Source organism: Passer domesticus, chromosome Z (genome assembly GCF_036417665.1).
Source record: "Passer domesticus isolate bPasDom1 chromosome Z, bPasDom1.hap1, whole genome shotgun sequence".
NCBI classification, from domain to species: domain Eukaryota; kingdom Metazoa; phylum Chordata; class Aves; order Passeriformes; family Passeridae; genus Passer; species Passer domesticus.
The window spans coordinates 22,106,582-22,124,888 of record NC_087512.1 but is presented as its reverse complement, the minus strand read 5'-3'; the positions used below and the strand labels follow the sequence as shown (position 1 = coordinate 22,124,888).

The 18,307-nt window shown below is 41.6% G+C and overlaps 1 protein-coding gene across 9 annotated transcripts in view; it reads left to right on the top strand.

The window, feature by feature from the left end:
• The first annotated feature begins 2,434 nt into the window (after positions 1 to 2,434).
• Positions 2,435 to 18,307, top strand: part of ADAMTS6 (ADAM metallopeptidase with thrombospondin type 1 motif 6) — a 146,877-nt gene continuing 131,004 nt past the window's right edge. Inside the window, exons 1-5 of one of the 9 annotated variants that reach the window (XM_064403021.1) lie at positions 2,435 to 2,467; positions 2,791 to 2,937; positions 8,033 to 8,403; positions 9,124 to 9,488; positions 16,914 to 17,082. In XM_064403021.1, the coding sequence (XP_064259091.1) occupies positions 8,307 to 8,403; positions 9,124 to 9,488; positions 16,914 to 17,082 (631 nt within the window). In that variant the 5' untranslated portion in view covers positions 2,435 to 2,467; positions 2,791 to 2,937; positions 8,033 to 8,306. The other 8 variants (XM_064403023.1, XM_064403024.1, XR_010352187.1 and 5 more) reach the window with 8 other exon arrangements.

The following is an 18,307-nucleotide window of genomic DNA, read 5'->3' as shown; positions in this document are numbered from 1 at the left end:
TCACTCTGAAATATTGTTTTATACAATAAAGCAAAACAGTTAAGTCAAACTGCAATGGTAGTTCTGTCAGAAATTCTAATCACAGACAGGAATTTCTAAAGATGAGCCAAAGCTTTTCCTGGTAAGAGACCAGTTTTGACTGGTATATATACACCAGTGGGCTTAGGCAAGAAAATGTAGTTGTCTGGAACAGGGAATAAATAACTTGTTGGTCTGAGCAAGCAGCTGGGTTTTGTGAAGTCCATATATCTTTGCTCTGCTGGATTTAGAGCAGGGAGTTGAATCCATGTGAGGACCCTAACCAGACAGTGATAAGCTGTCTTTCTTTTTAGCTTGATGAGTATTTATTCAGCTATACACAATGGAGCAGATCCAACCACGAAGAGGCCAGTCTTTAACACCAGAATAGTCCCCAGCTCAGCCGTCAGACGGCAACGTGAACATTCCTGAGTCTGATTCAGGCAGGGTCTGATTTGAAGGCAGTTCTCCCAAATCCCCCGAGGATACCATAGCCATGAGGCAATTGGCTGTGATGCGTGTCTGTCTGTTCAAAAGGTTATTCGGTTTTGATGCAGAATGTGCAAAAAGAAGTTTCTTCACGGTCTGTCCTTTCAATAGGATAGACTGTCCCAGTTCTCTGTATGAACCACTGAGTTTCCAGAAAAGGTTGAGCAGAACCTGTTACAGTGCCTGTCCATGGAGATAAGGTGATGTGACTCAGGTACACCTGGCTGCATCTGAGCAGGCCGTGCTCTGCGGCTTTTCCATGCGGACGTCGCACATAACGATTTGATGCGGGAGCAGGAACTACGGAATGTCAACAAAAAATACTCTTCTCGATGTTAGAAATAGCTGTTTTAGTGAAGTGGATGTACCCAGACGTCACGCACGTAGAGGATGAGGAGGAGGAAGGGCGGAACTGGCTCCCCGGTGCAGCCAGCATCCCCGCACGCCCCGGGCGCTCGCCCCGCTCGCCGACGCAGGATGGCGCTCTCCGTATGAGCAATTAACCCTGGGGGGAGCAGGTTGGACATGCATTTCCAGAATAAAGCGTTTCTTTCTCAATGCCCCTATTCCCAAGGAGCATTGATTTCATAGCTCCTGTTTTCAATGCATTCTACTACTCCCCTAACCATTGTTACATTAATTTGCCCGGCGACAGTAAAAGGATCTCTCAAGTAAGTGCTCACTGCGCTGTTTCAGAATGAATAGTGACGAAGATGACTAACTATTTAGGACGTTGTGCTTATTTTGTTAGAGCTGCGCTTAAAAGAATTTTCACATACTTGTATACAAAATGTGATTTACCTATAGTATTGCTTCATATTCAAAAGTAATTGTGTAGAGTTTATTTGAAACTATGAATGCCAGCCACGGCTCCGATTTCACCATCTCGCAGGCACAAAGCCAGCCCCTGCTGACCATCAGACTCCTCCTGACTGTTTGCCTTTGCAGGCCGATCCTACTGTTTCGATGCTCCGAGAAGTCCCGGAGTAGCTGTGCTCTTGGACCTTTCTCTGCAATCATTTCACAGTCCAGCCCGATATTAGAGATTCACCAGAAGTTGCAATTACACCTACAACCTCCGGCTGGGGAGGAAAACCCGCACCCGCACCATTTGGGAAATACAGTTAGCAGAAACTTGAAACCTTAGAACCTAGGTTTAGGAAGGATATTCCCCCCTTCATACACACACACTTTTTCTCTTTTTTCAGCAATCGGAAATTAACTTGGTGGTTAGAGGGCGAGTGGGAGTTGCAGCCCACTCTCCGTGACCCTCAGGCCGGCAGCGCCCGGAGCAGGGGCGGTGAGCAGGCCGCCAGCTGCCCGCTCCCAAGCGCACCCTCCGGCCTGCCGGGCGGGGAGGCCCCGGCCCCGGCCCCGGCCCCGGCCCCGGCGCAAATGAAACTGAAAGCGCCGTGCGAGCAGGGCCGGGACCCCCGGCCTCGGCGCGATGCTGGCCCGGCTGCCGCTGGCAGCGGGGGCTTCAGACACCGCCTCCCCTCGGCTGGAAATGGTGTTTGAGAGGTTTCCTTTTATTAACGCCTGTAACGGGGCGCGGGACGAGCAGCGCGACGGCAGCAGGGCGATGGCAGCAGGGGGTCGCCCCAGCTCGCCGGCCGTGCCCAGCGCCCGTGCCCGGCGCCTGCCGCCGGCACCCCGCGGCTGCGGCAGCGGCTCCGCCGGGCGGGCCAGGCCGGGCTCCCCTCGGGCGGCTCCGCCGGGCGGGCCAGGCCGGGCTCCCCTCGGGCGGCTCCGGGCGAGGGTCCCGCCGCCCCTCCCGCGCCCGCGCCCCCGGCTGCGCCCCTGCCCCCCCGCTGCCACGTGACGGGCGCGCATGCGCGGCGGTGCGGGGCACATCTGCAGGCTGACGTCAGCGGGCCCCGCGCCGTCCCCCGGGCGAGGCTGCCAAGGCTCCCCCGCTGCCGCCGCGCTCGGCTTGGCCCGGCGCCGGCAGCCAGAGGAGGTCTGGGGCTACTTCAACCAAACTTTCCTGAGTCCTTCCTGCTCTGCCTGCCTCCCCTCTGCTCCCCCTCTCTTTCCCCCCTTTCTGTCTCCCGGTCCCCCCTCCCCCCCCAACTCAGATGATATTCACATGGTATTTTGCACAGAGGAGGCTGCTCAAGAGGAGGGCACCCACCCCCACCCCAATATAAGCCTGTTTTTCCCTCCTTCCTCCTCTCCCCCCCTTTTTTGTTGGAAAGACAAAATGTGCAGGGTGATAGCTTCGGTGAATTGATGGCATCCTTCCTCCTGCCAAGCCAACCCGTTTTCTAAAAACCCCTTTAGGAAGGCTAGAGAATTTTATTCTGTTGGAGAATAGAACCCTGATGGTTGCTTGCACAGAGGGGAAAAGCAGAGAGGAATACGGGAATCGTCCTGTGCAATCTCTATTGTTTGAAACTTACTTTATATCAGAAATTGAAGATGAAAACGGTAAGGAAGATTTCACGCTATTCAATGAAACTTTTTGCTTTTCTTGTGTCCCGAATAATGGTGCGTGCAGGGCTTTGGGGAGCGGGGGGAGATTTATATTGCATTAGGCGAGGTGCATTTGGAGTAATTTCAGAGAGAAACCTTGAGATGGGGGAAGGGGGTGCGAGAATTTTTCAACCGATAAGAGAGGTGATTGATGAAGTACCATCTCGAATAGTGCACTTTTAAAAAGATTTTTTTTTTTTTATACTTGGAATACTAAGTCGTTGGTAGAAGCAGAAAAGGACAAACAAAACCAAACCAAAACCAAACAACAGATGAAAACCAAAGCAGCCCCCAAACCCCAGCCACAACCCAGGGCAATTCCGGATTGCTGCTGAGCTGAGGACGCCCCGCTCTCGGCCGCGCCGTGTCCGGCGGTGTCCGCTGCCGCGGTCAGACAAGTGCACACTTTGTACCGGGGCTCCGAGGGTCGGCGCGGCCGCCGTCCCGCAGCGATGCTGGCGGGGATGTCGGGCTCTCGCTGGGCTCATCAGGAAGATGGAAGCGTGTGGTTTTGATTTACTTCGAGCCGCTTGGGATTTGCCAGACTCTTAACCCCGCGGACTCGCGTTTGTCGGTGTATGTCTGTCTCCGCAGTCGCCCAGGGTTCAAAGGGACTTTGTTTGGTGGGAGGAGGTAAGTGGGCTCTCGCTCCCCGGCGATGTGTGTGCGGATTTTGTCTTCGCTACTTTCTTTCATTGTTGTACAAGAGGGAAGGGAGAGAGAGAGTCAGACTCTTGTTTTTATTTGGGCTGCCGGTGCAAGGCGTTTGGGCCAAACGCCAAGTGTCTGGGTCACACGCGTTTTATCCAAATAGATTCAGCGCTGCTGTCTGGAAATGGGCTGCTGAAAGTTAACTTTAGGATCAGCTCCACCACAGCAACCAGACTCTCCCCTTCAGCCTCTCTAGGGAGGACGGATTTTTTTTTTTTTCCTTCTGAATTTTTTTTTTTTGAGGCATGTGTGTCTGGTGACTTCCAATTTTCTTCAGTACCAGTGTTTTTAACTCTCTGTGTGTGCAGACGTGTACAGATAACGTGCATGTGTGTACGTGTTTAACTGTGTGTGTAGCCGTGTATTTTCCTAGCCTGTTGACTTCTCGTTTTGGGGGGGTGGGTATTGCTTTTTCGGTAGATGCAGTGACAGCTGCGCCCTCGGCACGGCCGGCGGGGAGCCTGGGGCTGGCGGGGGGCTTCACGCCGTGGCGGCCCCGTCGTACGTCGGGGCCCGCACAGCAGTAGTTTCACTCCTCACGCCTCGGCTTCTGGTTAATTCCCGGGGAGGAGGGTTCGATCTTTTCCCTTTGTACGTGTCCCTCTCCCCGCCACTCCCGGCCCCCCTTCTTTTTCACCGAGCTCTTCCCGGCGCGGTCTGCGCGTCGCAGTTCTCGCCTGGGGAAGCTCCCGGGGGCACGGCTAATCCCCGGCTTTTGAAGCCCTGCGAAGTTTTTCACGGCCAGCCGCGATACCTGTAATTGAATTTGTGTGATTGATGCCCGTCCCCCGCCCCGTCGCCTCCCGCTGCCCTCCCCATTTCCTTAGCAACCACTCGTAGTGCCGGGCGGGCGCACGGCCCCTGCCCGCGCCTCACGGCGGGCTCCCGCCGCCCGCACGGCCCGGCCGCCGAGGGCGGGAAGGCGGCGGGGCCGGGCCGCCGGGGCGGGGGCGTGGAGGACAGCCCCCTGTCCCGCCCGCCGGAGCGCCGGGTCCCTTTCCCGGTGGCCGCTCTCCTCGACCCCGCCCCGAGGCGAGGCGGCGGTCTGGGCGCTGCGATCGGGCGGCGCGGTGCCCTGTGCTTTCTGGCAGCTCGGCCGCCGTCGAGCGCGCCGGAGCCCGTCGGTTCTGCGGTGGACGCCCCTGGTGTGGCGGCTGTCTTGGGGCATCGGTCTGACATGCCGCCCTGTCGTAAAACTTGAGCTGCCTTCAGGTTAAGTGATGCCTTAGTTGCCCAAGGCACCTTTGTTTAGATGGAGGCTCCCATGGTGACTTCTCTGAGCAGTTTGGCTAGTCGCCTCTTCATAGTCCACTTTATCACGGAATCATATAGGTTGAAGGGGTCTTCTAAGGTTATTGAGTCCAACCTATGACTAAACACTACCCTGTCAACCAGACCATGGCACTAGACCAGTGCCATCCAGGCTGCCCTTAAACACCTCCAGCGAGTGTGACAACCACCTTTCTGAGCACCCCGATCCAATGTCTAATCACCCTTTCTGTGATATTCTTCCTTATGTCCAGCCTAAACTACCCCTGCTGTAGCTTCTCTCCTGTGACTTGTTGCCTGGGAGAAGAGACTGACCCCCACCTGGCTACACTTTCAATTGTAAAGAATGATAAGGTCATCCCTATGCCGCCTTTTCTCCAGGCTGAACATCCCCAGCTCCCTCGCATAGGACTTGTGCTCCAATAACTGTGACCTTTTTTCTCCTCACTGAGTGGAAACTTCATGACACCACTGACTGCCATGGTTCTCCATGCCTTCACAGAAACGCCAGTGCCATGCAGCTGTTTCATCATTGGCGTCAGAAAACATTACTTTCCTGTTTGGCAGAGCTCTTAGAGTTAGATGGGATCTGTGGTTTTAGGTGGTGGTTGGGGACATGGAGCCACACCTACGTTAACCAGTGGGTGAATGTGTAGTTCACCACATGATACACTAGAAGTTTCTTGTAAGCTTAAGTATTGACCACATTTTGCATCTTAACAACAATCTACAGGCTGCCATGAAAATAGGCTGCCAAAGAAGGTGCAAATAAAACAAAAGGGTGATAGAGTCCAGACTTTGATGTTCCTCCTGCCATACTTGGAGTATTTTATCTTGAAGTTACCAGAGTGCTTTTATTCAAATCCATTACCACTCTTTAATTGGAAACATTAATATAGCTTCATATGGTCAGCTTGTATCTGTGGTCAAGCTGGCAATAAATATTTACAAAGAAGAGGTAAAAATTCTGCTGAAACTTTCAGAAAGCTTGATATGAAAGGAGATTGGTCTTATGTGAAGCTTGAAATGAGGGAGACCAGAGACCTCTGCAAGAACACTAGACATCAGTGACTGTTTGACACTGTTGACTAACATATGGTTATGGTCCATCATGTGGGCCATTGGTGGGTAAATAACAAATAATGGTACTAAATTATGGATACTGTTAATTGATGTCCAGTATTCTGACCTGTCTAGCTCCCTAGGTACTGCAGCTTCAGGAGATCCTAATTTTAGGATAACTTTTTATCAGCTTAACAGTCTGAACATGAACTCCCTATTAGAATATTTTGGCTAAGTAGAAGGTGTAAGGCAATATCACCTCTATATACGGTGGTAACAAGCCGTTCCTGGACTATAGTTCCCAGTTCCAGTGTCTGCAGATAAAAAGGGATGCTGGCGAATTGGAAGCGATTCAGAGAAAAACTGCAGAAGTCAGTCATCTGGAAACTGGATTATACAGAATGAGATAAACCAAATAGGCTGAGCTGTTTATCAGGAAGTGTCCAGAGATGCTTGTATCAGATAATAACAGTGCACACAAGGAAAAGAAACCAGCTCATTAGCAAATGGGGATAAAGCAAGATTCAGTGACAAGAATTTGAAACTGTACATTCTCAGATTACTTATCGTACTAACTTAGCTGAAAGAGTATGGGGTTAATTATGTATCTTCAAAACTTGCAAAAATCTAGGAACTGTAACTAAATATTAGCTAGGAAATGAAGGTTCTACAGAGCAATGAAAACAGAGAGCTTTTTTATCAATGTGCTTTGAGGCCTTGCCACATGTGAATGGCATCACAAAATCTTTATGCTTCCCCAGGAAAAAAATACTACTAAGCACAAAGCATGTTTGCAAAGTATCCTTTAGTCTCTTTACAAACTTGAATAAATCCTGTGTGCTGCCTTGAAATATTTTTAAAAGGTCACATTAACTTCATTTCCACATTAGTAATTTGCTGGGTTTGAAACTGGCTAAGATGTTATCTAAATATTTATTGTAATATTGGTAAATAGGATTTGGGTGATGATTTTTTTCTTAATATTTTATGTTACAGCTCTTTATAAAACTTCATAAATAATCCATTAGCTGCAGCTGTATTACCTGTCTGAATGAATGTATCATCATTCCCAGAATTTTAGAAAGGCAGATTTTTCTGGTGCATATGTAAGTGACTCTGTATGCTTGTGGAAACTGTTTTTTAAACAAGCTCCCCTTCTTAGGTGTTCTGTTTCTCCATTGCCTGCTTCAGCAGTTTGTGCACAGGTGTGCTGAGAGGGTTTAAGTGGACTGATGAATACCAGCTGACACAACACATAGTTTGGTATCCCATAGTTTGGTACTGAATTGTTAGTTGACTGCATGGATCTTCCATTTAATCCCTGGCTGCTCCTAGAGCTGCAGCTCTAGTAAAAAATAGTAAAAACGGTTGTTGCAATAGTGTTGTAAATGAAAAAAACAAAAACCTGACAACAAATATTTGAAATATTGGAGTATCTATGATAAATAGCTTTAGATACTGAAATTTGTTCTTTAGTATTCTAACATGCAGCATTCCTATCTAAGTGAATGAGACTTCTGCCTGCATAAGCAGAACCCTGGCCCTAGTAATAACAAAATACATTCTTCAGAAAGATCAGATAACTGTACTCTGGATTCCTTTCCAGGTTTTTCCTTTATCTACCAGTATAGTGGGATGTGATATTAACAGTTGAAATCAATGAGTGTGTAGCATTGATTGATGGAAGAAGTCTGAACACAATATTTGAGCTACAAGGTAGCTCACTAAATAGGTGTAAGTATTAATAAAAATGACATGAAGTTAATAAGTGCATCATAGACTGTATGGATCTGCTTTTCAAGGTGAATGGTAACTCTTTTTCTGCTTTTTTTTTCTGTAAGATTGTGACCTTGGATGTGACCATAAAATTGATATGGTCAATTGGAAAAATTGAAGATTATTTCAAAATATTGCCCTGTGTAATTCACTGTCATGGCTTAATATTTTGCAGCATAGATCTGTTTTAATAGAAAGAATTTGCCTTGACTCATATTCTTCTGTTTTTCAGGAAAAGAAATGGAACAATTTCAGTAACTATCCAATCTAACATCTGTCTCATATCTTAAGGAATCTTACAAATACTTGCTTTGAATTAAGAAAATGACTGCAGCTATAGAAGAAAGTACCTGTCCAGAAAGTGGAACATCCTATAGTTAATTTGAAAGTAGCATAAAATAAATATACCTGTTATGGTGCGATTCTGGAGTGAAGTTAACTCTATAGCACACAGGTAGCTCTCCAAGGAGAAAGGAAAAAAAAAACCTTTCTGTTTTTTCTAAATTATGGAAATTTTTTGGAAGACGTGGACATGGATTTTGAGCCTAGTCATGGTTTCATCGGAATTTCTCAGTAACAGCAGGCTTTCATACAGTTCTCAAGGTAGGGGTCTGATCTCTGTAGGTGGCAAGAAGCACGTATTTTTGCATTGTGTTTGTGTAATATTTTCTAAAACATGTTTATATAATTCATGAGCTCATCTGGGCTCTGCTCTTAGTTTTATCATGATTAATTGTCGTACAGATAAAATTTTCTTGTTCTAATTTCTCTCTGTCTACTTTTAACTGTAGGAAAGCCTTGCAAATTAAATATTGTAAAATGTACTTGATAATATTTGAGAGACTTGCCATGATAAAATTAACATGCTTTTAGACTAGGAAGTAAGAATCTAATCTTGTTTTTACAATATAATCCTTTTCATTACTACTGTTTGTATTCTTGCAAGTGGATTTTCTAGCTTTTTTCTTTGAATGGTAGCACTGGGAAAAATATGCTCGTCTTATCTTAGAACCAGTTATTTACATATTTTTGGTAAATAGGAAAAGATAGGTATTAAACAACTTTTCCTATTTACAAAGTGATAAGCAAATTAATAGGAAATCAAACACATTTTCTTGACTTACAAAGAAAGATAATAATGTTTTATTTTATTTTGTAAAATGCTGCATTGTGCACTTACCTGAAGGTGACTTTTACTCATGAGAGTGATGAAATTTACCCAAAATGGTCTATGTTTATGCTACTACTTGTTGTTTCCTGTTATATTTTCTTCTCTTCTATGCCCACTCCCTGGACTGTCTTACCTTGTGATTGATTACAAAGAGGAATTCCTGTCTTACCTTGAACACTACCAACTAACAATCCCAATAAGGGTTGATCAAAATGGAGCCTTCCTCAGCTTTACTGTGAAAAATCCTAAACCCTCAAGAAGGAGGAGGAGCACAGACCCTTATGACCAAGAACTGGCAGCATCTAAATTATTTTTTAAACTTTCTGCCTATGGCAAGCACTTTCATTTAAACCTGACTCTCAACACAGATTTGGTGTCCAGACATTTTACAGTAGAGTACTGGGGGAAAGATGGACCGCAATGGAAGCATGATTTCATAGACCACTGTCATTACACAGGATATTTGCAAGACCAGCACAGTACAAGTAAAGTGGCCTTAAGCAACTGCAATGGTCTGGTAAGTCCACATTACATGTTATAGTATAATAGTGTGCTTGTCCCTTTTAAATTACCAAAGAATTAAATTGGGTTATCTTGCAGTTTTTTGAGTCCCTGTGGGAAGCAAGTAGACAGGAAGGTGCAGAAAACCCCTAAAACCTGATCTAGGTCCTGGGGAGAAACAGGTGTCAGTTTCTCAAGCTTAATGTAAGTACTGAGACTCAATTCTGTAGTCTTCTAGCAGGCAACCTCTGTAGTGTTTATAGTGTCTGTGCTAGGGTTGCAGGATTATGTCTGTGCTGAGATCTTTACAGTTATAAGAGGCTTCCAAGCTCAAGGGACAGGGAGGAGGAAACAGTGGATCCTCTGGGATACTGAATCTCCTACAGAAAGATGTTGATTGGACTGAACACCCACTGACTTTGAGTATTTGGGTTTAAAAACTAAGTGAATAAAAGAAGAGGAATTGCTTGGTGTAGACATCATCATTGCTGTGAATTCAAAATGTGAAAAGTCTTTAGCAAGTAACAGCATAAGAAAATAATTATATAACTTTTTTAACCAGAAAGTTTTTGTTTACAAATCATAAACTTTTGCATTTGGAAGTAAAATTAGAAGTTCTTACCTAAATTATTCTCATCTCCTCTCTTACTGGTGATCTTTGATCACATGACAGTAGTACATGCATGGAAAAAGAAATTAGAAAATTAATGCAAAAAAGTAAAAAAGCAAACTATTGAGTAACAAAATACTAAAACAGAAAGGCATGACTATGAAATGTTAAATCAAGTGCCAGTGTTTTCTGTAGTAAAAATATACCACATTATGGTTTCTCATTGTGTTTTTTATTATGGTAGAGTGCTGGTCGATCTTGTTAGAAATAGGCTGGTCTAACTAATTGCTAAGTTAAAAAAAATACACAGAGTTGCTAAACTAATTCCCATTTGTCCTTGGAAGTGCTATTGAACAATGCCTTTTGAGATGTTACTTTCAAAAAAAAGCCACCTGTTTCAGACCTGGATAGGTTGCATTACATCCAACCACTTGTGATATGCCTGATGCAGGCTAGTTTAACATTTCAGAGTGTTCCTGAAGAAAAATGTGTATTGGGGATTTTCAGCGCTAAGTGAACACTTTCAAAGAAATGGAATTAAAATGGTGTTCCATTGAGTGTGAGTTTACAGTATTACAATTTGGTTCATGTAGACTTATAGCAGATAGGTCTGAATTTAGTACAATTTTTGTCTTTGATTGCAGTTTCCTTGTAATAGCATTTTTTTTTTCTGGTCACAGTTCTGGTCACATTCAGGCTTCAAAGCTAGTATACTCCATCTTTGCTTGAGTTCTTTCCAGCTAAAAATATGATGTAGGCAAAGTCTCTTCTTTCAGGACTCATTTTTTTAAAAGAGGATGCAAGCCTCTTTATGCTAATTGTTGCATGCTAATTGATGCACAGCCTAGTTGGTCCCCTTGGAGACTGCAGTAAGTCCATGGTGATCCCATTTCAGTTCCTCTTTGACCTTGGCTCAGGGAGTGAGCCAAGAACTGCTGCCCTTACTATAGCTGACTCGTTTTCCTTTCATGTTAGGAAAATAAAGGTGGGATTAAGAACAAAAAAGCCTGTATTTTCCTATCGTCTTTTCCCATCTGTTGCTCCTTATGGCACTTCTTTTCTTCTAAAAAAGCATGGAGGATGTCATGAGGAAGCAGAATATTGGGGTTTTTTTCTTCTTCTCTTCTTTTCTTCTTGCCCAACACCCTGAGGTGACATTTCACATGTTTTCCCTTTGCCCTCAGGCTATTTTGCTGGAGTGAGGCTGCCTGTGGTTCTAAGTGTCAGTATGTTAACTTCGTGTTTGAAAGTTAACTTCTGCGTAGAGTGTTTCCCAGTTAAATCATCATCCTCAGTGGCTGTGGTTGTCCTTATGTGTGTCTTTCAGGTGTTAAGGCAGCCTTATATCTAGTCTTTGGGCACACAAATTCTTCATGGTCGTGTCTCTTTACTTGGGACTTCATGTATCAGGTGTGCACTGCATCTCTTAGGAAGATTTGGTTGCAAACATATGAGGCTTCTGTGTTGCTCCAGAAACATCAGCAGGGAGACACATGGCTCTATCTCAGGGGCATGAATCCTGCAGAGGGTGCAGCAGTAGTCTTAACTTGGTACCATCCTCTACTGTATGGAAACTCTTCAGTGTTGGCAGTGCCTTCCAGAGAACAGTGTGTGGGAGTTACCACTCCATTCAGATAAACACATCACAAAGTTATTTTAAAATGATGATTCCTACTAATGAATGTTTTGTTATACAGCTGCTGGTTAGAACATGTTTAATAAAGCAATTGGTAGTGAATATTGAAGACAATATTACTTGTTTTAGAGTTAGTAATAGCTCAGAATGCATTGTACATAAGGCATTTGTTATATTTTCCAGTTTGATTGCTGGTCTGTAAATGACTGCCAATCATAGTCTAATAGTCCTTGATTAACATCTGTATTAAAGCCAGTCATTGTAAGTTTAACTCTTTACCTCTTAAGCAGGTAGTAAATAATATTTAATAGTGAATGTTGCTCATAAACAAAATGTATGCAATGTATTTACTCTGGTTGTTCTGTTAGGTTTCACTGTTGAAAAATAGGTCAAATTTCTTCCCCTTATTGAATGTCTTGAATTATTCTTATTAGTTATTCAGAGTGGTTATGTGAGAACATGATTTAAATAATGTATGTTTTATGTCTTTGAATAACACTTGCATTTGAGATAAATGTGAGGAGAGCTTTTTCTCAGTTTGATTATAATAAAAGTGACAAGCAATCAGCTGATTTTGCTATCACTGTTTCTTGCTTCAGCCTCTCCCTCTATATTTCTCATTACCAAGTGCCCTAGAATTACAGGCTGCTACTTACTGAAGTTTCAGTCCAACAGCTTTCATCTGCTGGGCCCTGATTATGCTATAAATTGTCTGAAGTTCTATAATCCAGTGAGCATTCATGTGAGGAAGTTGATGGTCTTGTCCACAGGGTTGCTGGCTTCCAAACTCATGGTTACTGTAGTGGATGCAACACTTGTGGGTGGATTGCAGGTTGGGTGTATCATGAAGAAGCTTACAATGAGCAGGGTTTTAGGGACTTTAGATGTTGGGTACAAGGCAGCCTGACTGAGGTATGTTCTAAGCTGACTATTTCATACCAAAGGAAAGAAGAAAAGAAATGGGGGTAAAATAGCTGAAGAGAGAACTTCACCTTGGGGGAATGGAGTTTGACTGAGTCTGGGAGAAGCAAATTTCAGAGAAGTTCTGGAGCCTTCAGTAATAGAATCAAGCAAAACCCAAACTTTTTGAATTTTGGCTCGTCTTTGTCCTCTGCCAGGTGTCAAAGCTCTTAACTGAGTGCTGAAACAAGTTTTGCATGGTGGAAAATCATGTAATTTTGGGCTGAAAAGGTCTGCAGTAGGAACTATTTTGAGGCTACTGTGGTCCCAAGTAAATGGTTAATGTAAAACATGCAGTATTTCCATATATATGAAGTTAATGCATTGCATAATGTTTGTGCTGGACAGCACAGTTACCTCCATCCAAACAGAAATGATAAAGAAGGCACAGGTAGGTGACTGGCTTAAGAGCATGAGCTTACTTTTTCAGCGGGGAATTATTTTGCTGGAAGACTTAATGTTGCTTCATGATTCCTAAATACATGTATTTATAAATTACTAATATTTTTCTTAAGAATTAGTTCATTTAAAAGCCATTTTTACTCTAAAGAATACATCTACTTTTATAGATCATAATTTACATAAACTATGGTATTTTTTACTGTATGTGAAATAATTCTGTATCAGGGTCTTTAGGGCTATCTTTGATACTCATATGTTTTTGCAGTACATCAGTATTCAGAAAATTATATACAAGTTGTCCCTATCCTAGTTTTAAGGTTTTTTGTTGGATTCCATTATGTGCTGTCTCAGGCCAGATCACTATTTTTTTCATCTTTGAGAGCACAGTAAGTTAATGAAATCTTTTCCCTCAGTCATAAAATCATGGTGTATAGCCAGCTGTTGACATATTGAACAACATTGACTCGTTTTCAGAAGTTTCCATTACTAGTACTTTATATTAAAGATGGATAAACATAAAGCATAAAGAGATTCAAGGTGTGGAAAAATTGTGAAACTATAGTGCTGTGTGGGAAAAACATGCGCTTACTTGTCCCCCATAATTCACATTGTTTTTGCAACTGATGGATGTCCCCCATCTGAAGGAGGTTAAGGCCCTGGCTGGACAGCCTGACAGAAAAAGATTCTTTTTCACAAATTCAGGGGGGACTCCATGTGGATTCACAGATTTGTCTGAGCATGTCAAACTGCTGGAACCAGACCTTGTATATGTTAGCATGAGTTGGCAGTCTGTAGTGGGATTGGATAACACAGGACCTCAAACAATCTGTTTTAGATAATAATCTTGGGAATGTTCCTTGTAGTAACATGGTGCATTCAGCTTGTTTCTTATATCCATGGTATTATGTCAAAACCTTTTCTGGTCATTCTTATGTCTTAATGATATTTCTATGATTTGGAGCAGAAGTTTAATTTATGAACTGTTAAAATACAATAGCAACACTTAAAAAGAAAATTAATTCATTTTAATGCTTTTAATGGGCATTATTTCAAACTCCTTTTTCAAATGAAGTTTTGTTTTCCTCAGATAGTGGATTATAAATCAAAGCTGGTATTTAGAATGTTGGTTTGGATATAATAGTATACTTCCCACTATGTATTAATCAGGCATTGCTGAATACATAAACAATGCCAGTATCTCTAGCCAAATAAATTTTTGAAACTTAGAATATATGCTGGCCATCACAAAGGTACTTTTTAGTTGCAGTATTTAGAGTGCTTCTTAAAAATCAGTCATTTCAATGTTGAATCACTGTGATTCATCAAGACTGGATCAATTTAGCACTGGAAGAACAATTTTGTTTGCAAGCAAAAATACTGTTAGGCTTAAAATGGTCTACCTATGCCAGGCTTATGTGAAGGGCATATACAGGGTCACTGTGTTTCCAGTGCTAATTGAATCACTCGTCTGACTGCAGCAACTGACCACACATGTTTTCACGTCCTGCTTGTAGATCTATATTAAAATTTTTTTTGTAGTTCCTTAACTAAGCATTATTAAAATGTCTTTTCTTAAGCACCATAGCATTTAGGCAAATGAGATCAGATATCAGATAGGCATTGGAAAAAGTGGTGATGCGCCCCTTACTGTTTTCACTGCTGGTACCTGAAGGAATTGTGACTATTGCTTGCAGATGTTCTTTAGTTATTTGCAGGAGCAAATGTGCAATTTGTATAGAGAATTAGTGCTGCAATTAAGAGTTTATGCTATTTGAATTGACTTAGCTCTGCTGAAGTAGTCTTGCTGCTTATAATTATCAGTTTCAGTATCTGATATAATTATCTAATTTATGCTTAGACTTGGAAACATGGCTGGACTTGAGTACAGACAGGAAGGATGTATGCTCTGGAGGAATTTAAATTGGGACCCACTCTGTCTCAGAGACAGTGCCACAGATTGGATGGTATCTCTGTCTTCTCAGGCTTGGCATGAGGCAGACAGCCTGATGGTGTTGGCCAGAACCACTCTGCAGGACTCTCTTCCTGTGGGAACATAATACCAGAGCTTACATGGCTCAGGATTCACTTGAACCCAGATGTCTGACATGCAGACTGGATGCAGTCCAAACTGTCAAGGTTCTTTCTGCACATCTGGCAAGCCCAGTTACAATTTGTTTTAAATTTTCAATACTGTTTAAGCAGCAGTATACCAGTAAATTATTTATTTTCTAGTAAAATCTTAGACTTCAAGTTACAAGAAGGTATTGTAAGAGGAATTTGATACTGCCATCTTCCAGGTGAATTTAGACCCTGAGGTTGCCTTCTGAGTTAATAATTGAGTTTGTAACGAAAAATACCACTGAAGAGGAACACTTATTTTTGCATTCACAATGCAAAAATAAGTGTTCCTTATTGCATTCACAATGCAATAAGGAATGAGTAATTGAAAGTTGCAGTCTGTTCATCCATATATTTTCACCATTTATAAAAGAGTTCTATTTGGAAAACACTTGTTTCTGAGTTATTACATAGGATTTTTCATTTTGTAAGTTTTATTTTGTTGTTTCAGAAGAGAAGATCAGTAGGCATTTCATGTACAAAACAGTAGTAGGATAAGAGCTTTGACCAAGAACACAATGACACGCTCTGATTTTTGAAAACAGCTTTGTGATTTTTAGAGCAGATATGGAGCAAGTGCTCTTATCACTGATCAAAGAGGTCTTAAAAAAAGATGTATGTGTAGTACTTGTTTCACAGATAAAAAGTGTGGTGAAAATTTGTGATTCATCAAGTCAGGATATGAATGTAAAAGTTCCTACTTCTAGGCTTCTGTCTGATGAGTAGCTCTTCCCTGTGTAGAAAGTTTGTACATTCAAAATTTTCTACGTATGGGTCTCAAAATTTTTTATTTAGCGAACATTGGTGTAGAAGTCTGTCAGGGCTTATTCCCCAATATTTCTATATCTGAAAGGACCCAAAAACCTGGATTTTCTGCTAAAGTTCAGTTTTAATTGCTGAAGGTTCAGGAAATTGCATAGTTGGCCTGAAATCTCTCCTTTCTTCCATAAACCACTTCCTGTTTGGAAGAAGCTGAGTTCACAATTGTGAAAGTTATGAGAATAGAATATCTACTATTCTGCACTGCATTATGAGGAAAAAAATATTCATTTGTTATGGAGAATGAGGTCTAATGTACAGTCTGCAATAACTCTTGTTTGCTAGATTTATGGCAACAGTTTTTATGGAATAAATGCTTTGTAGACAGTGTAATTTAAGTTAATATAAATAATTTGATTTCTATTAACTAGCTGAGTTTTGTGATTGTGTCTGGATGTAAAATAAAATGGTTTATTTGAATATGTGTTCTAAAATTAATCCTTCATGGTGTTTGTCTTTGTTGAACTATTTGGCTTTAAGCATCTAGCAGTGTGGCATCACAGAGGGATATTGGACTTGCCATTAGAGCAAGACCATTTTGGCTTGGTGTATTTTTTAATGGATATGAATTATGTCATTTCAGAACATCTCTGTGAAGAGATTATTTGTAATATTCTGAGACTATCTTTTGCTTTTTAAACTGCATCTACCAAAAAAGAGGTGAAAGTTCTCCACAAATAGGACAATGATAGTTTTATTTTTTCTCACTGTATTGTTTATAGGCACCTACTCTGCCCATACTAAATCAGCAGATGAGAGCTGGCTCATGCACTGTTTTATGTGTTAGCTTCTAGCTGTGGATTTCTTCACAGAGAATGTTTTTTAAAGTTATGTTTTGTGATAGTGGTTCCATATTGTCTATTGTAAGCTTTTGTTTTCTTGTTTACTTCTTTAAGCATGGAGTCATTGCTACAGAAGATGATGAGTATTTTATTGAGCCTTTAAGAAATATAACAGAAGATTCTAGTAAATATAATTATGAGAATGGACATCCTCATGTTATATATAAAAAATCTACCATGCACCAGCAGCACCTCTATGATCACAGTCATTGCGGAGTCTCAGGTAAACAAGAATAAGTGTTATTCCTTTTAAAAAATGTTAACTTGAGATGTATTTTAAGACCTTGCTTGTTTCACATTTAAGACATAGTGAAGAATGTAGCTATGAGAATCTTCCTTCTGGATGATGTAATGCCTTGTTGAAAAGTAGTTTTGATTTTTCTATTTTTTCAGATTCAGATTGAGAATATAGTGTATTTTAAAAACTAAGACAGCAGGAGTAAGTCTTGTTTTATGCCTATATTGTGTACAGTGGTAGAAATGAGCACAGGCTTCCTCAAAATATGTATAAATGTACTTCATTTCCCAACAGAAAGCATGCTTGAATGACTACATATTACAGCTCAGTGTGTGGTATGTGTTCAATCTCATTTGAAGAAACTCGATATATAGTAAATATGATTATCAATACATTTGGAACTGAGTCCATATCTTTCTTGTTTACAGAGGTTTATAGTGTTTTTGTACTGATTTTTGGACCACTTGGTTGACATTATAGTCAAGTATGTGATTTACCTGTGCTTTATGGGCAGGATTATATAGTTTTGATGGAGAGGTATTTTCTTAATAAAGAAGTTTTAACCTCTACAGATACACGTTTCAAGTTCTCTAACATAACCCTTGATTAAACTGAAAACTAACTTCTTGAAGACAGCATGGAGTAAATCTGACAAGCTCTTTTAGAGCACAAAAGTAATTTTTTAACATGCTAGAAAAGTGTTTTAACCTTGTCAATTGTTTATATTTCAGTAATAGCTTATTCTTAAAAGTTCAGTCCTGGGCAGTTGTATTCCATGAGATTCAGTACATGGGGCAGACTGACATTAACTAATCTTAAAATAATATCATAGTTCATTGATGCAATTTATTTTATCTTCTTTTGGAGTTTATAATGTTTAGTGCCACCAGCTGTCTAAGCTTACAGTACAGATTGTCTGCAAGATCCCATTCTTAGGAGATAGCTTTTTCTTGAGTGTTTCAGTTAATTGTGTTTATGGAATGTCAGACTTCATGTGTGTAATTTTTGTTTTAGTTTGAGGGCATTATTCAATAGACATGCTTATAATATTGCAAAACAAATCTCTTAAATGTTACTGCCTGCTAACTGATTGTAAAATAAGGTTACTAGTATATGTTCATTTTGCTGGGAGAGCTGTCACTTAAGCCGCTTGAAATAAGTGGAAGGTTTTGAAATGTAGGGATATGTAATTTTTACCATTATTATATCC